This window comes from Micromys minutus (genome assembly GCF_963924665.1).
Source record: "Micromys minutus genome assembly, chromosome: 27".
Classification (NCBI taxonomy): domain Eukaryota; kingdom Metazoa; phylum Chordata; class Mammalia; order Rodentia; family Muridae; genus Micromys; species Micromys minutus.
In genome coordinates, this window is record NC_137962.1 from 37,473,019 (window position 1) to 37,500,396 (window position 27,378).

The following is a 27,378-nucleotide window of genomic DNA, read 5'->3' on the forward strand; positions in this document are numbered from 1 at the left end:
TGAGAAGTGTGGCTGGGGTCCTGGGTCTATTCCATGCTGGCATCTAGAGGCTGAATAGTGGCCCTAATTGCATCCGTTGAACTCGAGATAAACATTCAGTAAGGGCCCAGGAGTTAGACCATTTCAGGTGGGATAGCCTTTGTGGAACTCAAGGCTTGGCTCAACAAAAGATGGGAGACTTGCTCTCATAAAAGGTTTATTTACAATAAAGGTCAAGAGGCCTGTATCTGCCATTAGCCTACGCAATTCCTGAGCAGAGACCAGCATAGGTGTGGCTCTCTGCTTCACACGGTTTTTAGTTAGTACACCATATGGCTGGCACGCGGGATTCCTTAAGGACTCTGACAGGACACTTCCCCAGTACCATATTAAGGAGAGCAGCTGAGCTGGCCACCAGTTTTTGCTTTTGCCAATTGTGGGAACCTGGAGGGGCCCAGACATTGATCATGGGTCCTGAGTAAGCTCTGGAGTGTGTCTTTCCCTGAACCTCCTAGCTTGAGGAGGGAGGCCTGAGGCTGGCCAGGGCTCTGCCTTCTTTCTATTGAAGGGAGGAGCCTGTGAGGCAGTCTATGACGGGTAGGCCTGGGCGCCACAGAGCAGCCAGAAGGAGCATCATCCATCTATGTCCCAGCTGAAAAGATGGTGCTTCACCAGCATGTCCTGAACACCCTCCTTCAGTGGCTGCTTCTCCTCCTGTGCACAGAACAGCCCCAGTCATGGGCAGGAACCACCCTGGAACCACACAGGTCACTTCTTCAGCCCAGACTGCACCACAGCCCTCCTGGCAAATCCAATGCCAGGTACCAACCAAGCCACATACTCACCTCTCTCTTAGCAGGAAGCTCCCAGTCCTGGGAGAGGCTGAAGGCAAAGCAGCAGAGGACTCTGGGGACCAAAGGACAGTCTGGTCATACTGGGCTCCTGCCAGCCTACTTTACCACCAAGTTCTAAGCTCTGCAGAGCTGCCTACTCACCGGAGCTCACACTTGATCTGGACCCAGCCAGGGCTGCGTAGGAAGGACCAGGGCTGGTACCACTTCTCCACAGTGGGCAGGCTGGAGCAGAGTACCTCTAGCCACAGGTGTAGGACCTGTTCACTGAGGAGAAACAAGAAGGATGGGGCTAGAGCCTGGAGGACCCCAACTTAGAACCCCTTTGCAGGAGCTCCTGAGTACCCTCTACTCAGGAAAGGTCCAGGAATCATCAATGGGTCCAGAATCCCTGAGGACCTCCCTTGCACACTGGCTCTGCCCTCCTGTATACTTACTTGAGCCCCACACAGATAAGTGAGCGGAGCTTGACATCCATTTGTGCATGTGCTGCATCATGGGTCACATTCACAGACTGCACAGCCTAAGGAGGGCACATTGTCACTTAAGTGCCAAGTGACTGGCCAGAGAGATCTTAAGAATGCTGGCAAGTAACTTACCCGGTACAGCAGCTCTTCAGGGGTCAGAACTTTGCCATCTTCATCTAACCTGCAAGAACAAGAGTGCCATCACTAGCTGCCATGTGGACACTGGCAGGTAGCACAGGCAGTATGTATGTACCTGTATGTCTTACAGAGCACCAGTCGGGAGTACACAGAATCAAAGTCCCTCTCAACTTCCCGGCCTGCTGCCTGTGGTGGACAAGACATAGTGAGTATGAGGACAGGGATGGGTGAGCACAGCCTCTGCCCTACAAGCTCCCTTCGCCTCCTCCAGGAACCCAGGAAAAGATAGAGGTGAGCACCACGGGCCCTGCAGAGCTAGGACTGAGAAGGCACAGGGACCAATGGTAATTACCTCCTCAATAAACAGCCAGGGGTGGCAAGCCCCTCCAAGCAGGGATGGCTTCTTCAGTCCATGTTCAAATAGAGCCTTGAGGGCTGGGCAGAGGGTCCCTCGGACGAGGTCTGTTACTCCCTCAGTCACAGAGTCGTCCCCCGCGATAGAGTACTGAAGGAGACAACATTTGAGAAGCACTAGGCTGACACCTGCAGCCACCCTCTCCTGTCATCCTGCAGCTGTCACAAGCCAGGGCTCACTTGGGACATGGACCTGGATGTGCCCACACTAGGGGTTGCAACAAGGAGCAGCTCCACATTCTTACCTCTTTGCTTCGCTCATCCAGGACCTCCACAAACTTGGCTGGAAACCAGCCTGTGGGGGGAAGCAGCTATGTGGGGAGCCGTAGCAGCTGTCTCAACCCTTCTCCCCAAGGTCCAAGAACAAAGGGCTCCCAAACCACCCAGAACCTTCTTCAAGCAGGCCAGGCATGCCAAGGAGGTCAAGAAAAAAGAAGAGCCCAGCACCCTCAGAGGCTGGGGTCTGCGGCTGCACAGGCTGTGGAGGAGGAAGGACTAGGTCACCTTCCTCGCCAGCCTGCAGCAGACAAAAGCCCTTACCTCTCAAGCCGTTCAGTTCACCCACCCAGCAGTGCTCATCCTTCTGAGAAATGATCTGCAGGGAGAACAGGATGGGGCTCAGGGCCTTCACACAGCAGGCGCACTCAATACCCACCAGGCTGAGGTCAAGCTTGTGCAGTTTGATCCAGAGAAGGTGGGGAGGAGGCAGCAGGAAGCATGCGTGTGAGGCCCCCACACACCGTGATGATGTCGTTTTTGCGGAAGCCTAGCTCATCATCATCATGCCGTTCAAAGTCCAGCAGAGCCTTGGCCCGGCGCCGGTGGCTGCGTAAGCATGCCACGTAGTTCTCATGGTCCCTCTGGTGGCTCTCCATGCTGTAGTCTGGGGTCAGCTCCTACCAGAAAGGAAAGGCCCACAGTGGAGGAGGGGCCTCAGTACCAAAAATGGACTAGGGAGAGCCCCAAGTTGAGGGGAGCTTTCCACTCACCACACTACAGTTCTTGGGATCTGTGCACTGGAAGTGGCGTGCCACACGCAAAATGGCTTCACGAAGGTCGGCTACCAGCTCTGTTTGCTTGATGTTCTTTGCCTTGAGAGCTTCTAGGTCATCCTCTCCTAGGAGGCACACTGGCATAATAACTGGTCCTGCCCAGCCTCCATTCCCCACTAAGAGGCACACAGTAACTGGTCCTTCCCAACCTCTAGAAGAGCCAGCACAAACCCCATACTTGGGCTCACCAAAGAGCAGGGAGGTGATGCCAGACTTTCTCCGCTGGGTCCTGCGCCGTACAACCTGTGGAGAGGGCAGCCAATCAGCAGTGGGCAAAGTAGCCACTCAGAAAGGGAAGACACTAACTTGCTTGTGACTCAATAGTGCCTGGGCATTTCTAATAGGTGAAGCTGACTTCAAGATATGATCAAGCCATATCTTCAGCTCAGCGTATGGATCATGTCCTAAACTACCCAGTTCAGAGTTCAGGAATGCATGTCACCAAGGAAGCCTACATCACCCCCTAGTGGCCGTCTGATGGTCTAACTGGGCCTTTTCAGGCAAAGGCTGAACCAGGTAGGATGGACAGTGGCTCAGCAGGGACAGGCCAGTCTGTTCCCCACACCCCCTCAATCAGGGCTTCCTTGAGAAGGCCATGGTTAGGCAAAGACAGGGACTCCCTACTCAGCCCACCTGAGAGAGGTTGGTGGTGGTGCTCGTCCCCAGGGACTGGCCTTGGTCTGCAATGAGGTAGGCCAGATGTTTGCGGCGCTGGGTCTCCACAGCCACATCAGTGAGGGAGCCAGCCAACCGCATGGCCTCCCCTAGCAGCAGCTCTGCATCATCCATCTGGGCAGGGATGTCTGACAGTGTGTTGAAGATGGAAGCTGAGTTCTCTGACTGTATCAGCTCTTCCTCCTGGGAGTAGGAGAGTAAGGGAGCATAGCACTGGCACCCTCCTCAGAAACCTGTGCCCTTTACATGCCCAGGAAGGTCCCCCAGCATATCCACACTCAGGGCTTCTCTCAGGCAACACTATGACGAAGATTGGACTACTGCAGTGCATCCCCAAAGGGGGACACCGGGGCTACCATATTTGGTGCATGCTTTCCTGTTCTGTCTAGAAGCTAGGTAGCCCTGACCCGTGGACAGGAGACTCTGCAAGCACCTTAAGGCGCAGCATGCCCAGCGTAGTCTGGAACAACACCAGGGAGCCCTCGTAGAAAAACAGGTCCCAGATGCGCAGCAGCAGTCTGATGTGCACCACGCTGGCGAAGGCCGTGAGGAACCAGTGCAATGTGATCAGAGATAGCTCTGCCAATAGACACCAAAGCCACAGAGGCTGGGACCAGGCTGGGACCTGTAGGAATAGCCTGGGCAGGTGTGGGCCAGCTCCCAAAGAACAGCAGAGGGGAGAGGAGGAGAAGGGAAGGGGTCAGAATGCAAAAGACAAAAGCAACATAAACCACATGGGCTGCCTGCAGCCTGGCCATCAGCCTCTGCTGCCTCGAAACCTCAGCTCAGAGTTGGTACTACCATCTTGGGATCCCTGGATCTTGGGGAGGAAGGCAGCCAGGTCTCACCAATGTCATGCTCCTGCAACAGCTTGTCTAAGCGAGGCAGGTACTGGACAATCAGGTGGCGCAGGACACGCTGGTCAGTCTGGACACCCAGCAGCGTGGTGCTGAAGTAGGAGGCAGGCAGCAGGTCCTCAATAATGGCACACATCATCCAGAAGGCATCCTCTTCCTCCAGGAACAGCAGGAGACAGGCAGCCACCTAGCCAGAGAGTGGGACTCCCAGGTCAATCAATCCCTGCCTCCCACCCTCACAGCACCTCGAGGGAAAACACGCCTTACAAGAGCCTGAAGAAGACCCTAATCTATCAGTTGCCTCCTAGGCTACTCACCATGCCTGTGCCCTGGCAGTAGCCAATCTCTGGGTAGAGCCAGGCCAGTGCTCGGAGGACTCTGCGCAGGCGGGGAACCCCGATGCTGTTCACATTGGCAAAGCAGGCGTTGCTGGGCATGGTACGGAGCAGGTCCTTTTCGATCTGTCAGATCCCCACACCACCCCAAAAGACCTTGTTTGATGCCTGTAGACTGATGCCCATGTAATAAGGTAGAGAAGCTGTAGGTGGCTTGCTTCTGTCCCAGGAATAAGGGGTTCATTATAGTCTAGGCCAAGGCTAACCCTCCCTTCTCCAGGATTAGATCCCATCAAGTATAAAATTGAGCCCACATCAGCTACCTAAGAACCCCTTTTCTGATTGCCTGTCTCCTACTTCAGTACCCAGATCTGTACTTAAAACTTGTTGCTCTTCCTCATGTGGAGCCATCTCCATGACCTTCCCACACATGGGACCTTTAGGTAACTCTCCCTGCAGCCCTGAAGGACCTGGAAAGGAGCAAGTTCACTGTAGGCCACATTCTTGAGTAAAAGGGCTACCCACCCTGCCAAGGAGACTAACAAGGGACAGTCTGAAAGGGCAGCACACAGGCTCTGTCCAGCACTTCCTCCTGACTGGCTGTCTGGCTGACCCATGTTACCTGTTTGGCAGCAATGGTCTCATCGTTGGAGCTGTTCTTTACAATCTCACGGTAGGATAACTCAGAGTTTCTCTTCTTCTGCAGCGCTCCAGATAACCGCATCCACAACTGGAGGAGAAGCCATGTTAACACAGTTTCTCTTGTAGCAGACCAGGGCACTCTCAACCCCCAGGAGATCCATCTTACCTGTGGCCTCATGCCATGTGGGATGCCAGCCAGCACTAGGGAACGAAGTTTCTCAGAGCGGGGGAGAGTGACTGCAATCTTGTCCCAGGTGAGATCCCCAACATCATGGTTGTGGGTAAACTCCAGGTGAGCCTGCCAGCGTAGCCTCTGTGGGGGGTCCTCTGCCAGGGGTACACCTGCCATCCGTCTGCATCCAGGCTCAGAACCTTCCACCAAGAGAGCAGAGGAGGGAGGAAAATGTGTTCCTCACTCCACACTACCCACAGTGGCCCAGTCTGTCCTGATGAGTGCTCTTAGAGCCATCTTGAGGCCAGGTGGCTCCTCTGAAATAGACTCCACTGCCCAAAGCCGCCTGGGAGCTCTAGCTCCACAGTCTTCTGAGTGGCAAGGGAGGACCAAGCAGACCCTCTACTCAAAGCATCCCATCCCAGAAACCAGGTCTCCATCCTCCAGAGGCTCAGGAGGCTCCTTGTACCCCAGCATGCTGTATTTTCACTTGATGCCTGTCTCTCCACCAGGATGGGAACTCTGTGTGGTCAAGACCATCTTTGGAAACATAAATGGGAAGAAAGCACAAGGCACCATAGCCTCATGAACCCCATGAATATATGAGGACAAAGTCTGTGGCCAGCAAATAATCTGTGTGGTGAGTCCTGACCACAGAGCCTCCTTGACAGCCATCCTAAGTCAAGCTCTTATCCGAGCTGGCCCTAAAACCCTTAACCGTGTCAACATTACACAGAGAAAATACCCAGGTCCTAAGTGTGCACCTTAATAGCTGTCAATAAACAAAGCCAAACACTGTTCTGAACACTCTCAACTCTAAAAATCTGGTGACATATCGGCATAGATTGATTTCCATCATTCTAGAAAGTCCTCTATGTTCCTCTCAACCTTAATTTTTAGCTTCATCTTCTTGAAAATTGGAAGACCAAGGAAAACCAATGCCTAAATTGGAAATAGGAGTGCTTCAGCTAAGGACTTGCTCCTGCTCTTCCTGAGGACAGAATGTCACAGTTCTGGCAAATGCTCTTCCCAATAAGCACCTCGTCAGATGCTCTCTTATAGAAAAATGGTTATGCCAAGAATGGTAGCACACACTTTCAACCAGAGGCAGAGGCAGATGGATCTCTGTGAGTTCAAGGCTAGCCTCGTCCACATAGTGAGTTTCAGGACTCTATACAAAGGTCCTGTCTTAAAAAAGAAAAGAAAAAAAGGCTGCAAAGACATCAGCACATCTGCTATAATACGATACTATGCAGCCATTTAAAATGTGTTTTTTAAGCATCTTAAGTAACATAGGAAAGGCCCCTGGTGTAATGTGTGATATTTCGCAGTGTCAGGAAAAGAGCACCTCACACAATAGCAGCTTCCTCAAATTGTGGGACTATAGGGTTTTTTTTTTTTTCTTTTGTTGTTGTTTTTTTTTTTTTAAATACCCCCATCCAAGAGAGGGTTTCTCTGTGTAGTCTTGACTCTCTTGAAACTCACTTTTCATTTTGTTTTAATCTTTATTCCCCTTCTGCACCATTTAACTTTTCTACAATATAAATAACATTGATTTTTGTAAAAATCAATAAAATTTATCTTAAAAAAATCAGAAGTTAAAAACAAAACAAAAAGTGAGGTGTGGTGGAGAATATCTTTAATCGAAGCACTTGGGAGGCAGAGGCAGGCAGATCTCTGTGAGTTCAAGGCCAGCTTGGTCTACAGAGCAAGTTCCAGAGAAGCCAGGGCTACACAGAGAAACCCTGTCTTGAAAAAAACAAAAAAACTTTAAAAGTTCCCATAAACTTATATCACCCTCAGATAACTTCTGTCCTTAACTCCTTAAGTGACACCTCCCAAACCTCAGAAGTCACATGCAGAGGAATGCAAGACATGGGGTCAAATTTTTCCCAAGGGCATAAGCAAGCTCACACACAAGGGGCTCCCTCTTACCTTCTTTGTCCACACGGAAACCAAACTCATCATAGCAGGACTCTGGCTGCTCTGAGGATTCTTCCTTCTAGAACCAGGGTAAGGAAGAAGGCTTGTCTATCCTCTGCTATGAAGCAGTTCCAAAACATGACACTTACATGCTGACTGCTGGAACACACCCTGAGAAAGGCTACCCTTCTATGATGCCTTCTCTGACCATCATTCAACTACAACGGCTGACTACTGTCATTCTGTTCTCCCGTGTTTCCAGTTAGTCTTCCTCTTAGCTAGAGACCAATTCCCACAAACCCAAGAAACTCCGATGTGACCTCAAGTACTGAGTCATGACCCTGGGTGAACATGGAGTGAAGCATCCATTCCCAGAATACTTGCAAAGGTAAATCTCATCCTGAAGGCATGGTAACATGGCAGGCCTGCCTAGCCTAACTGTTATACCTGTGAGTATTTTGCCAGGATTTCCTGGGGCCATATGCTTGGAGTCAGGGCAGAGAAAGGGCCACTGGCAGAAGGCATGTGGTTTCCTACAAAGACCAGAGAAAAGAACAATCATGAAAACCAAGAACACCAGGCATGACAGCAGCAGACACCTTCAATCCCAGGAGAGGCACACATATTTGAGTTTGAGGCCAGCCCGGTCTACATAGTGAGTTCTCATTCCACACCAGCCAGGAATACATAGTAAGATCCTATTTCAAATAATAAATGAATGAATAAAAATGTGGAGGCACCATCGAGGTGAGTTCGTCCTCCCTTATCTAAGGGAATCAACATAAAAATGATTGGCTGTACAGAGTGGGCTGAGGAGGCTGGTAAAGAAACCTAAAAATGAACACTGGAAAACCAACAGCATGTCCGACACATAAATGCAGATTGTTTGTCTCCTTCCCTACCAAGTGGAGGATTTACAGGCCAGAAGAGCAGGAGCTAGAGACTTGAACAGAGAAGACAGCATGGGTCATCCACCCAAGAGCCCAAAGCCTTCTCTCTCCCCCTTTCTACTTCACTCATCTAGAAGATTCTTTTCAGTTGTTTGGGTTGTTCTCTGAGAAAAGGCCTCACAGCCCAGGCTGCCCTAAGACCTGCCATGTGTTCAGGCTCTGCCTCAGTGGAAGGCGGATTATGAAATCAGAAGTCGGCTCCTCTCCCAGCTCCTGGTGAGTATGCAGGCCTTGTTCCCACCTGACATCATGTGCTGTGGACGATGGCAGCTCTTCATTGATCTAGGCATAGATTGTCATCAGTGGCATCTCTGACTGTCATGAGGCTCCTCAGGCTTCATCTGCCCTGTCAGGAAAGCAAAGGAGAGGTCACTACATACCACTCCTCTCCTGGAAGTCCCCCCACCCCCCCCCCCGCCAGGGGGAAAAAAAAAAAACAAGCCCTACCATCAGTTTCTCACAGCCATAATATTGAATGGATTGGGGTTTTGTTTTATTTTTTATTGTTAAGTGTTGTGGTAGTGGAGGTGCTAGGTGTTGAACAGCCTTTATATACCATATTCCCATATTCCCATTCTACAACTAATACAAATTTCTCTCTTCATTTTTAAAGTCTTGTCTCTTCTGTCTTGTTTGTTTGTTTAAAGACCCAACAGTAAAAAGGCTGAACAGTGAAGACACAAAAAGTCCAATTTAAAAATATCTGAGTGGGGCTGGAGAGATGGCTCAGTGGTTAAGAGAACTGGCTGCTCTTCCAGAGCTTGGGTTCAATTCCCAGCACCAGCACCAACACGGCAGCTCACAGCTGGCTGTAACTCTAATTCCAGATCTAATGCCCTTTTCTGGCCTCCAAGGGCACTGCACATAAGTGATACCGAGACATACATGCAGGCAAAACATTCACTAATTAATTAATTAGAAAGATGTTTGAATAAACATCTCTCCAAATAAGAGAAACAGCCAATAGCAAGGTGGCTGAGTATCATCAGCCACAAAGGCGATCTAAACTGTGAAGACACACTACTCCACAGCCATGAGGGTAGCTACGCTCAAACAAACACCAGAGACCTCACTCAGCTGGTCCTGTGCTTGCCTTGCACACATGAAACTCTTCAGTCTGAGTCCCCAACACTGTATGAGATGAGGTGCAGTGCACACCTGTAATTCCAGCACTAGGATAAAGTCAGACGTTCAAGAGAATCCTTAGCTACATGAGACCTTGTCTCAGAAAACATTTTTTTAAAAGGGGGCTGGAAAGATGGTTCAGCATCTAAGAACCTCTTTCACAGGACCTGAATTAAATTCCCAGCACTCATATCAGACAGTTCACAACTGCTAGTAACTGCAGCTCCAGAGGATCCATTCACTTCTTCCAGACCCAAAGGCACTTACATGTATACGCACACGTACACGCACGCGCGCGCGCACGCACACACACACACACACACACACACACACGTACACACACACACAAATATATTTCAAATATATTTCCTTTAAAAAGATGTTAGCAAAAAAAAAAAAAAAAGAAAGAAAGAAAAAAAAAGATGTTAGCAAGAATATGGAGAGATCAGCTAGGCAGGGTGGCACATGCTTTTAATCCCAACAGAGGCAGGTGGGTCTTTGTAAGTTCTAGGCTAGTTATGGCTACATAGTAAGACCCTGTCAGAAAAAGAATAAAGGGAGTGGGGTATGGGGAATAAAATATGGCAGAGCAAAAACATGGAGGAAGAGTTTGTTTAAAGTGGAGGATATGACATCTGCTGTGGAGGGTAGACGGGGTTGGAAGACAATTCTCAACAGCAGTTCCCTTTCACCAGCCTCCTACTCACTTGTCACTCAGCAAACAATGACTGAGCACTGAGTAAGGTCAGGCTGCTGCCGTGTAGTAGAAAATTAGATAAGAGACAAAATGAGATGGGACTGTGATTGTCATACAGGGACATTCTGTATCAAATTCAGAAGAGCCTTTGAGAGCTGAGGTCTGAGCAAGGGCCAAAGTGAAGCTAGAGATCAAGGCCTGGACTTGATCCAGGTGCAGGGAGCAGCCAGTGAGCTCAGAACCAAGGGAGGGGGTGGTATATAGAGTGGGAGGAAGCAACAGCAGATGCTAAGGGTACTTCACCCTGAAGACAGGCCTGTGACCTCTATTCTCAGAGAGTAATCAAGAGGTTCTGAACAGCCATGAAGCAAAATCTGCTGAGACTGAACAATATCTCCAGGTGCCCAGAAATCTATGGAGACTGAAGGGTTGGAGCAGATGCCCAGGGTAGGAGATGATGTGGGCTTTGCCTGGGTGCAAGCACTGAGAATGGGTCAGATTGTGGACACATTTTTACAGGCTGAGAGCTGCGATTGCTATTTCATTCATGTTGCATTTATGGACACACATACTTAGGGCTGTCCTTACGTCTCCCGGATGTGATACTGCTGAGCCGGGCAGGCAGGTTTTTCAGCTTCTGATTGCCATGGAAATTTCCCTGAGAGCACACATCTGGGAACTGACAGAAGCAGTTAGAATACGTTGGCTGCCCTTCTCTGTCCTTTAAAAAGAAACCTTAGAAAACCATAACTGATGAAGCCACTTCTGAGTTGCTCTGAAGAAATTGTAATAATTAAATGCACAAGCTTGGGCTGGAGGAATGGTTCAGTGCTTAAGAGAACTGACTGCTCTTCCAGAGGTCCTGAGTTCAATTCCCAGCACCCACATGGTGGCTCACAACCATCTGTGATGGGGATCTGATGCCCTGGGATCCGATGCCCTCTTCTGGTGTGTCTGAAGACACAGTGTACTCATATACATAAAATAAATAAATATTCTTTAAAATGCACAAGCTTAAAAGAGCCAGTTCTGATGCGGTGTGTCCCTCCCTAGTTTACCAATCCCACAATTTCCTGTTAGACAAATGTTTCCACTGCATGAAGGCACAGAGGTCCTCTTCACTTCTAGTCTCCTGACATGGACATAAACCCCTGACGAGGCAGCAGAGTTGCTGCCACACAAGTAGTTTTCTCTAGACATCTTCCAGGAAACACAAAGGCTGAACCAATATAGACAAAAACACTGATTTTTGGTGGCACCTAAGAGCCTAAGGATCACTTTTTTTCCTGTAAAGAAATGAGGTGACTCTGGACTACAGATAACAGATAACCTGGTGAGAATGGCTCAGAGCTGGGAAAATTTTAAAAAGGCTGAAAGGAGGGGTAGGGAGAGAGGGAGAGGGAGAAAAGGGAAAGGAAAGAAAGGGAGAGAAGAGAGGGACAGGAAGGAGAGGAAAGAGGGGGAAGAGAGGGAGGAGAGGGAGGAGAGAGGGGACAGGGACAGGGAGGAGGGAGATGACTAGACCTATGCGAGGAAAGAGAGAAGAGAAGGAGGAATTAGGGCCCATACCTATAATACCAGCATTCAAGAGGCAGAAGCAGGGAATTGCAAATTTAAGATCAGCCTGGCTATATAATAGGATCCTGGCTCAAAACAAACAAAAGGTCATCAAGGCCATGAAGGCCATCTATTGGTCTTGGTTTTGTTGTGTTTTTATATGTTTTTAAATCTGCCCTATGTTGCTCAGGCTGATCTTGAACTTCTGGATTCATGTGATCCTTCTTCCATCTCAGCTTCAAATGCTGGGACTATAGACATATGCCACTAGGCCTGGCTTGGTCTTGATCTTTTATGTTATTTTCTTTGGAAGTACTTAGGACTACAACTCCTTAAGGTTTCACACTTTTTCAGAATTTAGAAAATCTTAGTATCCCTAATTGGAAAATCTGAAACTTAATTTTTTTTATTTATTTGAGACAGGGTTTCTACATAGCCCTGGTGGTCCTGGAATTTGTTATGTAGATTAGGCTGACCTTTACCTCACAGAGATCTGCCTATTTCTCCCTATGCTTGGGATTAAAGGCATGCGCCACCATGTCTGGCCTGAAACTTTTTAAGCATCAGAAACACTCAAAGACACTTAAGAGTTTGTGCTGACCTTCCAGAGGACCCAGGTTCAATTCCCAGCACTCACATGGTGGGTCACAACTATTTGTAACTCCAGTTCCGGGAAATCTAATGCCCTCTTCTGACCTCTGAGGGTACTTTATGTATATAGTACAAAAATATATATTTGGCAAAACACCCATACACAATAACTTAAAATTTAAATATGTTTAAAAATCTATCTTTTTATGTGTATGGGTGTTTTCCTGCATGTATTATGTGTACTATATGTGTCTCTAGTGCCTCAGGAGATCAGAAGAGGTCAGATTCTCTGGTACTAGAGTTTCAGATAGCTTTAAGCCACCAGGTAGGATGGTGGGAGTTGATTCTGGGTCCTCTGCAAGAGTAACAAGTGCTCTCAACCACTGAGGTATCTCTGCAGTCCCAAATAATAATTAAAATTTAATGCTCACTGTGGTGGTTCAGGACTTTAATCCCCATACTCAGGAGGCAGAAGCAGGTAGATCTCCAAAGTTTGAGGCCAGCCTGGTCTGCACAGCAAGTTCCAGGCCAGCTAGGACTTCATAGGAAGACCCTATCTCCAAAGTAATTATTTAACTATTAGAGCTAATATTATAGTATATGTATTATAATTAGAAATAATTACAATGTACTAATTACACTGGAATAGGAGAGGTGCAGGTCTTTAAGCCTTTTCTTCCTCTGGTAACAAGGCTACTTGCCACCTCAAATTTCCTTCTTTGGGGATTTAATGTTTATGCAAAACCAAATGGAGAAGAAGAGGGGAGGAGGAGATAAAGTGCAAATAGCTCATCTGTAACTGTGAAAAGGATCCTTCCCCCTCTCAGTTGTAGGTAACACTTTACTAACACAGCACAGCTTGAATTTGACATCTTAGCAACCTAGGAAAAATGCGCTTCTTAAACCGCTAAACAGTATAGCAGTTACTTTTCAAGTTATTGTAGGAAGGGCTACAACCCAGACAGTCTAAATAACCAATGGGAAATGATCACTGATGCCCTGGAACTAGAGCTGACAAGCCCCAGTTTTATTCTGTAAAGGCTGGACATAATCCCCAGGGACCTCATCTTTCACATGGGGCTGCAGATGATTCCCAGCATGCTGAAATGAAATACTTTTTCAAAAGCAAAAGACATAAAAGCAGCCTACAGGAAAAAAAAAAAGATGATTACCAAAGAGATGAGCAAAGCAGAGCCATCTGCAAAATACTCTCCTAGGGGAAAAGACACCCTTTTCAAACCTATTTTTCACAATGCTTCCCTGTCTCCTGAGTTCTGTGCAAATGCCCACAGGGCCTTCTTATCCACTAGCAACACAGTAAGATGTAAACATAAATGAAAAACTGAAGATACAGCTACTAGACAAATAAGCTCTCTGGTAAAATGTAGGAGGAGGCAAGACAACTGTCAACATGACACAATCTGGGATTACCTGGGAAGGGAGTCTTAATGAGGAACAGTCTAGATCAAGTTGGCCTGTGGCCATCACTGAAGATTTTCACATGGGTTCATTAAGGTACCTCAATATATAAGGTGGAAATAATAATCAAGGAGACCTGATGTCAACTTTGGGCCTCCACACATGCATACCTGCACATGCATACATATACATACACACTACACAGAGATACATTCCCCATTGAACTGTCTTTCAAATTCTAATTCAGATAGGACCTCTAAATAAACCTTTCTGACTCCTATGTCCACCTACCTCCTTCTCTTGAAAGAATCAATCATTGATAGATACTCCTAATATTTCCTACTTCCGACTGTTTATGTACATGTCTTCCTATATCCAGTACCTGATCCAGAGTCTGATATAGGGCAGGTATTGACTGGAGGATAACCTGGTAGCTCCTAATATGGAACATACTCTCTTCAGATCCTATGCCTTGGCTCTATTGCTTACAATACACTTTCATCTGCTCATTCCTTCCTCAGTGCTCGAGCATTAGCTTCTTTCCCTCTGCCTCAGTTTGTGTTTGTCTTAATTGGGGTTTCTATTGCTGTTATGAAACACCATGACCAAAAAACAACTTGAGGAAAAAGGGTTTATTTCACTTACACTTCCAGGAAACAGTTCATCACTAAAGGAAGTCAAGACAGAAACCTGGAGGCAGAAGCTGGCATACAGGCCACACAGGAATGATGTTTCTTGCCTTTTTCAGCCTGTTGTGGAATCTAGGACTGCCAGCCCGGAAGTACCACCCACCTACAATGGGAAAGGCCCTCCCACATCACTAATTCAGAAAATGAAAAGAAAGAAAATGTCCTACAAACTTGCTTACAGCCTAATCCTATGTAGGCATTTGACATTCTCTCCTCTCAGATGACTCTAGCTCGTGTCACAGTGACATAAAAACTAGCCAGCACAGTGTCTAGACATACTTAATAGCTACCATTCACTGCAGGCTTTCTCCATGCCAAGAACACTAATAAGCAGAGCTAGATTAAAACCAGGCATAGTAAGTAGTGCAGCTTCAGTCCCAGCACCAGAGAGGCAGAGACACAGGCAACAACTGTCCGTTGAGGCCATCCTACTCTATACAATGAGTTCTAGGACAGCCAAATGCAGGGGTACCTATCTCAAAAAAAAGTAAACAAATGTAAAAGCATGTAAAAAATAGGGCATTCATTTCACATAAATAGAAGGCAAGGCAAATTGGGCAGTAGGTGTAATTTTACTTAATACTCTTGTATCTTTTTGGTGTGTGTGTGTGTGTGTGTAGTATCAGCGTGTGTCTGTCAGGGACACATGTGTCTGTATCGATGCCAAGTATTTTTCTTTATTTTCACTTTCTAAGGTTTAATTTTTGTTCATGGGAATTTTGCCTTTACATAGGTCCACAGTTTTGCCTGGCTTTTTATGTGGGTGCTGGTGACCTGAACTTGAGTCCTTATGCTTGCAGAGAAAACATCTGAGTGAGCTATCCCTTCAGTCTCTGACTCAGCTAGCATATACAAGCTCAGGTCTATAATCCCAGCACTGGGGAGGCTAACGAAGGAAGACCAAGAGTCTGAGGCCATTTAGGGCTATATAGTAAGTTTGAGGTCAGCCTGGGCTACAATAATAATGATTTAAAAAAAAAAAAAAAAAAAACAGGGATTGGAAAGATGCTTCAGCTGTTAAGAGCACTGGTTGCTTTTCTAGAGAACCTGGGTTTGATTCCCAGAAACTACATGGCAGCTCAAAACCATCTATAAACTTCCATTCCAGGGAATCCAATGCCTGCTTGGGTCTCCAAGGATACCAGATGTGCACAAGGCACACAGACATGCAAGCAGATAAAAATATCATACATATAAAATTAAAACAAAAAAAAATGAACAGGGTTTCTCTGTATAGCACTGGCTGTCCTGGAAACTCTCTTTGATATTGGGCTGGCCTTGAACTCACAGAGATTCACTTTTGCTTCTGCCTTCTGAGTACTGGGATTAAAGGTGTGCATCACTATATGCAACAATAAAATCTTATTTTACAAATAAAATAAAAATAATAAAAATTTTAAAACATCAAAAGCTGAGGTTTGGAAACTAGCCTTAATCAGTAAAGCACTTCCAATGTAATCACCAGGACCTGAGTTTAGATTCCCAGAACTTGAATAAACCAGATACAGCATCTGTCACCCTACCAGTTTCCTAGCTTTTGAAACTGCTTTTATCCCCCCCCCCCCCCGCCTTGGTTTTCCACGACCGGGTTTCTCTGTGTACTTCTGGCTTCCCTGGAACTCCCTCTGTGGACCAGGCTAGCCTTGAACTCACAAAGATCCACCTTCTTCTGACCCCCAAGTGTACACTATCATGCCTGGCTGAAACTTTTTTCTTAAAACCTGATGCTAAAAAGAAGCCAATATTTCCTGTCATCAACATCATTACCAATCTTCCTGGGAGGACCTCTGCCTCCAGTCTTGTCACCTCCCCTATCCACCATCTTACAACCACAGAATCTTTTTAAAAATACAATCAATAATTTCCTTGCACTCTTTAAACCTTTTTGCTTTTCTTCAAAAAAACAAAAACAAAATATTAAATTGCCAAGCATGGTGGCATACACCTTGAATTCTTGAACCCAGCATCAGTTGAGGCCAGCCTGGTCTACATAATGAGTTTTAGGACAGTCAGGGCTAGGTGAGATCCTGCCAATGGGGGGCGGGGCAGGGGCGGGATGTGTGTGTAAATTTGTTGACTTGACTTATACTGGATGACCTAAAGGCCCTGCTACCTATCTGGCTCCCAATATGCACTGTCTTGGCTGCTGTAGTCAATTTCCCCAGACACTAGAGCCTGTGTGCATCTATCTCTTAGAGCATGGTGCTTAATGAAGCCTTGATATAGGAACCGTTTCTGCTGATCTCCTAGAACTTGTCCTCTCCTGAACACCCACTGACCCTTGTTGAAAACATGATTATTCCATCACCTTTTACATGCCCCAGTGTGACATCTGAGGTAATCTCCCACTTCTCAGCAGAGCCTCCCACAGCCAGCATCAGCAGAAGAGCAAAGCAACTTCCTAACCCACTTCCCCTCTAGCTCCTGCTCCTACAGGTTTGCGATTGGGTCCCTTCCTTAAGTCAATATTTCCTTTGTGACCAGGGATAAAATGTTCTTTTAGGCCAGAGAGGTGTGGCCATGTAATATAGAACACACACTGGGCAAACACAAGCCAGGCAAAGAGGAACCTTCCTTGGAGCAGCATGCCAAGGAACAGGCTGCCACTTCCTGCTCAGCAGCTAAGAGAAATGCAGCCCTCCTGTGAAAACTTGCTCAGCTCACAACCATCATGTCTCTAAGGCCTTCTAGTCTCTCCAAGGATCATTCCTCTAATATTTACAGCTTGACACTATCCAGCTGGTAATGCAGGACACAAAGGCAAGGCACCTGCATAGCCCATCTATTCTACCACTGAGGGAGTGTAAATCAAATGTTTTGCCTACCTGAAACTCAGCATTCAGGTAGCCCCCAAAAAACAGCCGGGAGTTTTTGAGGAAAATACAGTTCCTTGATGACTGACTAGGAGAAAGCCCACTTTATTTTAAATGTATAGTAAGACAGGGGGTCTGGTAATGTATGACCCCAATGCCACAGAAAAACAGTCTATGGTGGCTTAAGCTGGTATTTAAGGTCATCTTTGGCTACATTATAGGCTAGGATGGGACAGACATGTATAAGACTCTTGCTAAACAGACAGACGAAAATAAACTAAAAATATAAACTGGCGTTGGGGCGGGGAAGGGGCGACTCAGTCATTAGTGTATGCTGCACAAGCATGAGGCCCGGAATTTGGACCTCCAGGACTCACGCAGAAGGCTAGACACGGCAGTGCTCATCCTATTATTATTCTGCAGGCCTGCCTCCCATAATATCTTAAGCTTTTTGTGACAGTTCTGTATATTTCACATTTGGTATGTGTGATTTAAGTGACCAGGTTGAGGGCTGGGAACCCACATTTATTTTCACTGCTGTCTAAAGCATGCATCTGATTTGCTTTGTTTCTGTTCTTTGAGGTGTCACACTATGCAACCCAGGCTGTCCTGGAACCCAGTAGCCCAACCTGTCTGGAAATAGTGGCAATACTTACTACTCAGCCTCCTATGTGCTGATTATATATCCGAGGCACACGCCTCTCTAACTTTGTATTCTATTTCATTTAGAGCTAATTCAAACTCTTCACAATTTTTAAGACCTCTGGGTCATGGCCTAAGAGAGCTGAGTTGCAATTGGGCTAACAGTGTAGCTATGTGATGGTGGGAAAGGCCCTGTGTTCCATCTTTAGCACTGCAAAAGCAAAACAATAAAAGTGTGTCAGGGGGAGGAGGAGGAGGCTCAGTGGCTGTGCTGGCTAGTTTTATATCAACTTGACACACGCTATAGACATCTGAGAGGAGGAAATCTCAACTGAGAAGATGCCACCAGAAAATCTTGCTGTAAGCAGACAAGACAGCAGGGAATTTTCTTAGTGACATATTGGGGGATGGGGCAGGGGTTCACCAGCATATTGTGGGTGGTACCACCCCTGGGCTGGTGGTCCTGGGTTTTATAAGAAAGCAGAGTGAGCAAACCATGAGGACCAAGCTGGTAAGCAGCAACCCTCCATGGTCTCGGCATCAGCTCCTGCCTCCAGCCTTCTGCCCTGTCTGAATTTCTGCCCTGGCTTCTTTCAGTGATGTATTATGATATGAAAGTGTAAGAGAAGTAAACCCTTTCCTTCCCAAGATGCTTTGGTCATGGTGGTTGTCCCAGCAATAGTAACCCTAGTGGTTAAGAGCACTCGGTGCTCTTGCAGGGGACCCAGCTTGATTCTTAGCACCCACATGGTAACTCACAACCAATGTAACTCTACTTCCAAGGAATCCAGCACCTTCTTCTGAATTCCATGAGCTTTTGCATGGACAGAATAGACATAACTCTACTCAAGCACACATACACATAAATATAAATACATCTCTAATCCTGCTGTGCAGTCTTTTCATTAATTTTTCTGTTCTTTCTCTTTCCTACTTGGAAAAACAGATTCTCCCTTTGCTCATCCACTCTTCCACATACAGCAACCTTTAATCCCAGTCCTTTGTGATATCTTATTCTCCTCCATTACTTTTAAGTGAATACATACACTCAGATCCCTTGAATCCTTAAATTAACAAACCAACCAACCAAAGTGACTGTCACACAAGACTCTTATCTTTCAACCTTTTAATGTTTTTTCAAGACAGGGTTTCTCTGTATAGCCTTTGTGTCCTACAAATCACTTTGTAGGAGAAGCTGGCCTCAAACCCACAGATATTCTACCTGCCTCTGCCTCCCCAGTTCAACAGTTTTTTATCTGCTCTACTGACTGACATATTTTTAAGAGCACTTGCCAATCAACTCCTTTAAACTTTGTGGCTTGGCTTGCTTAACAAGGTTTAGACGCTTTCCTAGTCATTTCATGGATGGAATCTTCTACCTGTGGCCTAACTTGACCCTGTAGCACTGGATTCACCTAACCTTCCCCAGGTTCTTAGAATTCTTTTCCTAAAACTCTGAGGTGTTTTCTTCTCTACTTAGATGTTTCTTTATTGACTGTTCTATTGCTTCATTTCCCAAGTCAGTCAGGTTCTTAAGTGGGATGTAAGGAGCGGGAGAGATGGCTTAGCAGTTAAACATACTGGCTGCTCTTGCAGAGAACCCAGGCTTGTTCCCACCATCCATGGGGCAGCTCAAAATTGTTGATAAATCCGCTTCCAAGGATCTGATGCCCCTTTCTGTCCTCTAAAAGAACAGACATAGTGCACACTCATACATACACAATCACAAAAATTAAAAGCACAGTAGAATTTAGGGTCAGTGAGAGGGCTCAGTAGGTCAAGGACACTTGCTGGCAACCATGACAACCTTGAGTTTAATTCCCAGGACTACTTGTAGAAAGAACTGACTCCTGCAAGTTGTCCTATAACCTCCACACTTTGAGCATGTGAACACATAAACACAAACAACTGTTTTGTTTTTTTAACACTAGAGAGTAGCACACATCTTTTTTGTTTTTGTTTCTTCAGACAGGGTCTCTCTATATAGCCCTGACTGTCCTGTAACTCATTTTATAGACCATGTGGACCTCAAACTCACTTTCATGGAGTGAAAAAAGCCATGCACTTTCACCAATTTCTATGAGATGTTAGCTCTTGTACACATCTACCACACTATGACTTAGGTAAAGTCATAGAAAGGTCATGTATAGGTGCTGTCGGCCAATCATATAGGGTAAGGTCCAGATGGTAGCCAACATTGACACCCAAGACATATAAGAAGCTTTTAAGGAGGGGATAGGGGTGAGATAGAATTTCACACTGTAGGGGTGTCACACTGGAGAGATGTCTCAGAGGTTAAGAGTACCAACTGTTCTTCCAGAGGAGTTCAGTTTGACTCCCAGCACTCATGTGGGGCTTATAACTATCTGTAAGTGCAGTTCCACAGGATCCAACCCTTCTGGCCTCTCATGCACATGGTATATAAATATACATATCCATATGGTAAATATCCATACATACAAAGTATTTTTTTAATTTTTAAAAGAAATACTGGAGAGACAGATTAGTGGTTAATCTTCCAGAGGTCCTGAGTTCAGTTCCTGCCAACCACAAAGTGGCTCACAACCATCTAAAATGGGATCTGATTCCATCTTCTGATTTATATTTATGTAAACATATTTACATATTTATATAAAGACAGCACTCATATACATAAAATACATGAATAAATAAATCTTAAAAACAAACAAACAAAAATACTGACTATTCTTCCAGAGGATCTGGGCTCAATTCCCAGCATCTCCACAGTAGCTCGTAACTATCTATATATAATTCCAGTTCCAGGGGATGTGATACCCTCTCCTGCCCTCTGAGGATACCAAACTCCCACTTAGTACATAGACATACATGTAGACAAAACACACATACACATAAAATAAAAATAATCAAAAAATTAAAGTCTTATAACATAGCCAGGGTGGCCTCAAAGTCACAGAAATCTGCCTCAGTTTCCTAGTAAAGTGCTGGCAATACATGTGCGAGCCGCCAGAGCCTACAGTGAAGAGCCTGTGAAAGACAGGCACTGAAAAAACATTTGCTGACTTAGTAAGTGAAGATCCCAAAGAATGGTAAACAAAGGAGCTTAATACAGGCCACAGTAGATGAATTGTGTACATGTAAATTACATAGCAGAAGTCACTCCGTTAAGGAATACCAAACAAGCCAGGTGGTGGTGCACAGAGGCAGGCACTCCTCTGTGAGATCAAGGCTAGCCTGGGCTACAGAGTGAGCTCCAGGCCAGCCAGGGCTACACAAAGAAGAAAAAAAAAAAAGGAAAAGGAAGAAAAAGAGGAAGGAAGGAAGAAAGGAAGGGAGGGAGGGAGAGAGGGAAGGAGGGAGGGAGGGAGGGAGGGAGGGAGGGAGGGAGGGAGGAAGAAAACAAACAAGGTAGGGAAAAGATCTTGGGAGAAGATCAAGAGTTTGCTACCAAAGAAAAGCCAGGATAAACCCAGGCATGGTGGCACCTGTCTGCAACTACAGCATAGCACATGCCTCTGTGGAGATAAAAGTACAACTCAGTTGTCTCCTTGACATGGAACCAAACTAGTTCATCAGGCCTGCACCTGCTGAGCCAGCTCACCTGTCCTGTACAGCAATGTACAACAATGTCGAGGGCATCAGAACTACAGATGAGACTGCCTCAGAACAGAGAAGGAAGAGAAATGGAAAGAGGAGAAGAGATGAAAGTAGTGCTGGACTTTAACCTTATTCTCAAGTTACACAAGTTAAGGATATTTACTGATGGAACGCAAACACAAGAAGTGGGAAATGACCTGCTGTTTCCTGTCTTCAGAATGTTAGCTAGAAGGCTAACTACACATCTAGAAAAGGCCGGGAATGTCCATGTTATTTTTTTAAAGATTTATTTATTATGTTTATATAAGTACACTGTAGCTGTTTTCAGATCAGATACCATTACAGATGGTTGTAAGCCGCCATGTGGTTGCTGGGAATTGAACTCAGGACCTCTGGAGGAGTGGCCAGTGCTCTTAACTGCTAAGCCATTTCTCCAGCCCCCATGTTATTTTGTTGAGGGAAAAAAATAATCTTTTTTAAAACTTTAATTGCAAATCATGCCTTTTCTAAGAGTTATTTTTATAATCAAGACTAGATCTTCCCCATGTTACTCAGACTGGCCTGAAATTTTCTGGGTTTAAGCAATCTCCTGCCTCAGGCTCCATGGTAGCTGGGAATATAAGCAAGGGTCATCTCCTGTTCTAAGAATGAGGCTTCTGGGGCTGGAGAGATGGCTCAGCAGCTAAGAGCACTGACTGCTCTTCCAGAGGTCCTGAGTTCAGGTCCCAGCAACCACACAGTGGCTCACAACCATCTGTAATGAGATCTGATGGCCCTCTTCAAGGTCTCTGAAGACAGCTACAGTGTACTCATATACATAAAATAAATAGTTTTTAAAAAAGAATGAGACTTCTGGTGATTAATTACTGCTTTCAATTTCAGTTGATCTTATTGAGAATTCATCTAATGAAAGATGAGTCAAAAGAAGCTAACCTATAATATACATCATTAGAGAAAACAACATACATAAAGCTGAGTTCAGAGATGGCATACACCTGTAGTCCTAGTTTTCTTAGGAGGCAAAAGCAGGAGGATCCTAAGTTCAAGGCCAGCCTGGGCTGCATAACAAGACCACATTTAAAACAAAAAAAAAAAAAAAAAAAAAAAAAAAACATATGTAAATATAGCCAGCCACAGTGGCACACACCTGTGATTTCTGAGCCTAGAAGACAAAGGCAGAAGATCAAGAGTTCAACACCACTCTTAGCTATACAGTTACTTTGAGGCCAGCCTAGGCTACAAGAGAACCTTACAAATACAGACTATATAACACAAATGCTTTAAAATGTGGAAAATGTAGAACTGGATGTAATATCACATGCCTTTAATCTCAGAACTCAAGAGGCAGGGGCCATGGATTTCTGAATTTGAAGCCAGCCTAATCTACATGACAAGTTCCAGGCCAGCTAGAGTTATATGGAGACCCAGTCTCAAAATGGGGGTGAGGGGTGGGGAGGTGAGGCCAAGTGGTTATTGTACACACCTTTACTCCCAGCACTCAGAAGGCAGAGGCAGGTGGATCTACAGATTGAGTTCCAGGTCAGCCAGGGTTACACAGAGAAACTGTTTCAGAAAAAAAAAGAAAAGATAGATGTAAAGGGGTGGTAGGAATATGAATATCGCCAGAAGAGAGAAACGATGTTAGAAGACCCAGATAATAGCTAACTGTGCCTACTGAAAAGAGGTGAATGCTTAATTTGTGAATGATGATCATAAGGCAATGAGCTTACATTTTCAAAAGAGGAATGATTTACTTTACATATATAATATTCAAAATACAGTGCCGTCAAAACAGCAAATAAACTGCACAGAAAACTTAGCCTCATTATTTAATCATAATAGCACTCATCCCTACAGTGTTGAGCACAACAATCTCATAAGGCATTGAGCCTCCAAGTTATCAGTCACCTACTGGTGATCTAGAGAGGTAAGGTGGTGAATAAGACAAAGGCCCTACTTTCCAAGAGCTTACACTATAAGCTGGTAACACAAAGACGCATTTGTGGCTCAGATCCTAGTCTGTCAGACTCCCAAGTTTGCTCTTTATATTTGATATCACTTCTCACTGAAGGGGGATGGGGGTTTGATTCTCCCTCAAAGTATAGAGCCACACATGCAGACTAATACTAATGCTACAGCAAGGAATTGTTTCTCTGTTAGTGGTCCAGCGTCTTTCCCCAGTCCCCAAGACTGAAGACTATGATGTAAACATTTAACATACAATACCAACTTCTTCCCTAAAGTCTCGGGCAAAACTTACAGAAGGCAAGATACACAATAGATATTCAAACATGGCTTAATGAAGTTCATGAAGGTGAAAGCCAGAATGTATTACACTAAGGAGTAAATAAAATAGAGGAGTAGAATCTGAACCCCACCTTTGAGACAAAGTTTTGTATCCCTGGATTACCTTGAACTCCTGATTCCCCTGCCTCCACTGGGATTACAGGCAGATACCACCATATACAGTTATGTGGTGCTAACAGGGCTTCATTCATATTAGACAACCTACAAATTGAGCTATATCCCTGGGCCTAGAATCTACTTTTTAATTATAAGAAGAAATTGAGCCTGGTATGGTGTTGTATACCTTTAATTCCAGCACAGGGGAGGCAAAGGCAGGTGAATCTTTTTGAGTTCCAGGCTGGCCTTAACAGTAGAGCTTACCTACCATAGGAGAGTCCCTGGGTTTGACTCCAAGCACTAACTTAAAAGGAAGGAATGGGGACAAGAATGAGGAAAGATGTAAACAAACTTGCTTTTGTTCTTTTGCAGAGCTGGTACTGAATACAGAGCCTTGTGTATAGAAGGTAATTATGCCACATCCCCTATACTTTGAATATACTGCGGATAGAACAATATAAAACACTGTAAAAAGAGGAGGGGTGGTACACATTTGTATCCTAGCACTTGGAGAGTAGAGGCAGGAAGATCCTGGGTTCTGGGTTACTCAGCAAGCATTATGAGAGGGAGAAAAACAGGGTTTTAGAACTAGATAGAGTTGACTAGAAGATGGCTGTGTCACAGTGTTTGTAAGGAGATCACTTAACCTTTAAACCTTATTTACACATATGTAAACCACAATAAACCTACAGCTGACTGCAACAGATACAGGGAAAAGAGTGTCAATGATATTTCTGTAAATAGAAGCGACACTCGTGTGTCTAACTTCTCCCACCTAGCTGTCCTGTCTGGATTTCCTGTCCAAGTTCGTGCTATATGCAATGACGAACAGGATCTTTATTTTTTCTGTGTACCACCCTTTGTGCTATTCCCACTTCCTTATGATAGTCTGCGCCCATGAATGGCTGCTGTGGAAAATTACTGCTGTTATCAGCTGAGAAACAGGCAGAGTCTGGAGAACAAGCTGATTAAACTGATGTAAGTCACCAGATCTGCAAGGTTTTGGGTTTCTGCCACATCTTCACTGATAACAAAGAAGAGATAAAGTGGAAACGCAGAGAACATCTTGTATGACTGAGCCAGTAGGATGCTACTGCAGCCACTCCAGGCACAGGAAGACAGCCATGTGACAGGAGAGATGGTCTCCTCAATCACCTTCTCAGAACTTCCCTCACATGTCACTTCTATGGCATGCTACCCCAGTTCATCCTTCTGTCTGTGTGACAAGTTCCCAAATTCACAAAGAAAGAAGGTGAAGGTGTTTTTATGTGGCAGCAACTACTTGTTCACAATCTTTTTCTTGCTAGGAACTAAGCAAAAGGTCTCACCATTGTAAACCAGCACTCTACCCAAGACACATCCAGGACTTCCCAGAGTCTTATTAATGCTTATCCATGGGTCATATCCACCAACCCAAACACCCCCTTCCCTCACAGACCACACACATCTGTGATTAAAAAGGACACAGGGTTGGGTGTGATGACACATGCTTTAATCCCAACTTCTCTGAGACAGAGAAGCAGGAAGATCACTGAAGGCCAGCCTAGTCTACACAGAAAGTTCCAGACTAGCTAGGAACAAACAACAGCAACAATCAGGGGTGGAGCCATAGCTCTACAGTTAAGAATGAATTCTGCTCTAGCAGAGAACCCAAATTTGGTTCCCAGGACCCATAACTGTCTAACTGCTGCTCTAGCTCCTGGGGATCTAAAGCCATCTTCTGACCTTTGCAGGTACCTACATGCACTCATGAAAACCCACACACACAAAGTTAAAAAAATAAATCTTAAAAGTTTAAAACCAATCAACCAATCAATCCAAAAAAAAAAAAAAAAAAAAATGATGAGGAAGCTACATTAAGGATTTGGGGACAGCTCAGTAGTGGAGGGAGACCCTGGGTTCCGTATGGGATTATAAAAAACAGCAGCTGCAGCACACACAGGTCATGGGGAACAGAGTATGGGAAACAGATAATTAATCCTTGGAGTCAGAAGAGAACTGGAGGTTAACAAAGGAATAAGGAGGAAAAGAACTAGGAAATGTGTGTACTTTAAAACTTAGTCACCAGCACAGTTAGAAAAGCTATAAATAAAAAAGATGAAACTGAAAGTGAGTCCAGTTAAAAATTTGAATTTGGAGGCTTTAGAGTGCACACCTTTAATTCTAGCAACTGGAAAGCAGAGGCAGGCATATCTCTGAGTTTGAGGCCAGCCTGGGCTACAGACAAACATGAACTTACCTAGAAGGATTTCCTTTAAGTAGATAGATAGATAGATAGATAGATAGATAGATAAATAGATAGATAGATAGGACGAACATTACCCCGCCCATCATCTCTAAATATTTCACAAAAAAACAAAAACAACAACAACAAAACCTAAACAAAAAGAAAAACAAACCCACGATGGACCATTATAAATTTCATATGAGACGAGAAGACACGACACAATCTGTCACTGAAAAAGAAACTTTAAAGCATCTGTATTTCCTATTACTGCCATATTAAAGCAGTCAGGATCCACACCTAAATCTGAGTAATTTCAGGAACTCTAACCGGAAGCACATGAGGCTCTCTAGCCTACATGTCCGCCTCAGTTTCCCCGACGCGAACACTCGCTAACACTTGGCAGCTCCCTCAGACTCGGCCTAGACGCTTAAATGAAAACACACCCAAGTCGGCTCTGAGGAAGAGTTGCTACCTGCGGAGACGCCCGCGGATGCCCTACTTCACAGACAGGAGTCCTGCGTCAGGCGCAGTTCCTCCTGGTCGCCCGGAGCCGCCGGAGGGGGTGGGTCTGTCACGCGCGTCCCGGGTCGCCGTGGGAGCAGCCGCGCCGCAGCAGCTCGCCGCCCCCGTCGGAGGTGACGCCTTCCCCGCCACCTTTTCCTCAGCCCGCACCCCGCTGTTTCTACCCAAGGGGCAGGTGAACGTCTGCCTCGCCTCTCCCGAAAACTCGCGCCCCGCTCACCTGTCTCCTGGCCACCTCAGCACCTCAGCTGGTACGGCTAGCGGCTGGCTCCCAGTCAGAGCACAGCGGCCCTTCTGCGCACGCGCGGGCCGTAGAGCCAGCGACCGCGGGGCATGCTGGGAGCTGTAGTTTCACGGAAAGACTGGCCCACTCCGGGTTCCAGGCCTCCTTTTGGAGAAACCTCAAGCACCTGGTCTGTGATGCAAAGCAAATCAAGGTTGTTTTGGAGCAATCAGGATGAGGTCAATGCGCAAAATTCAGAAACTCTTTCTCTTTCAGGCTCACAGAGCTGGCTTCTAGACCAGGTTAATCTAGTTTTCCATCAGTCACAGGCCCTGGGGAAAGCACTAATTGGTTGAGGTCATGACTAAGAATGGGAAGCAGTGTGTGCAACCTGAGGGCCTGTTTTTGAGTCACTCTTAACATTTTGCGCATCCATGGA

The 27,378-nt window shown here is 45.8% G+C and overlaps 1 protein-coding gene across 7 annotated transcripts; it reads right to left on the reverse strand.

Annotated features, from left to right (window-relative positions):
• Window positions 1–198: 198 nt before the first annotated feature.
• On the reverse strand, window positions 199–27,009 carry SGSM3 (small G protein signaling modulator 3). 7 transcript variants are annotated; one of them, XM_080939018.1, is made up of 22 exons: window positions 26,937–27,009; window positions 8,697–8,801; window positions 7,953–8,038; window positions 7,518–7,584; window positions 5,577–5,782; window positions 5,391–5,498; window positions 4,751–4,894; window positions 4,425–4,620; window positions 4,010–4,155; window positions 3,535–3,759; window positions 3,090–3,144; window positions 2,839–2,966; window positions 2,590–2,745; window positions 2,390–2,444; window positions 2,095–2,144; window positions 1,788–1,940; window positions 1,551–1,621; window positions 1,430–1,478; window positions 1,268–1,353; window positions 975–1,097; window positions 825–885; window positions 199–693 (listed from the first exon to the last, which is right to left on the reverse strand). In XM_080939018.1, the coding sequence occupies exons 2-22, from the start codon at window positions 8,743–8,745 to the stop codon at window positions 613–615; spliced, it is 2,295 nt and encodes a 764-aa protein (XP_080795144.1). In that variant the 5' UTR covers window positions 8,746–8,801; window positions 26,937–27,009; the 3' UTR covers window positions 199–612. The 7 variants fall into 7 exon arrangements, with proteins under 7 accessions (XP_080795144.1, XP_080795139.1, XP_080795141.1 ...); XM_080939019.1 differs by having other exon boundaries at window positions 634–732; XM_080939013.1 differs by having other exon boundaries at window positions 2,839–3,144.
• Between the last annotated feature and the right edge of the window lie 369 nt (window positions 27,010–27,378).

Bases quoted from the DNA above. Each gene is read 5' to 3' on its own strand.
- SGSM3 (XM_080939013.1), bottom strand. From the start codon at position 8,745: ATGCCTAGATCAATGAAGAGCTGCCATCGTCCACAGCACATGATGTCA. The intron at 3,760-4,009 runs GTGCTTGCAGAG...TCCTACTCCCAG, and splicing joins TGGGCATGCTGCGCCTTAAG to GAGGAAGAGCTGATACAGTC. The intron at 1,941-2,094 runs GTAAGAATGTGG...TGTCTCCTTCAG, and splicing joins TGGATGAGCGAAGCAAAGAG to TACTCTATCGCGGGGGACGA.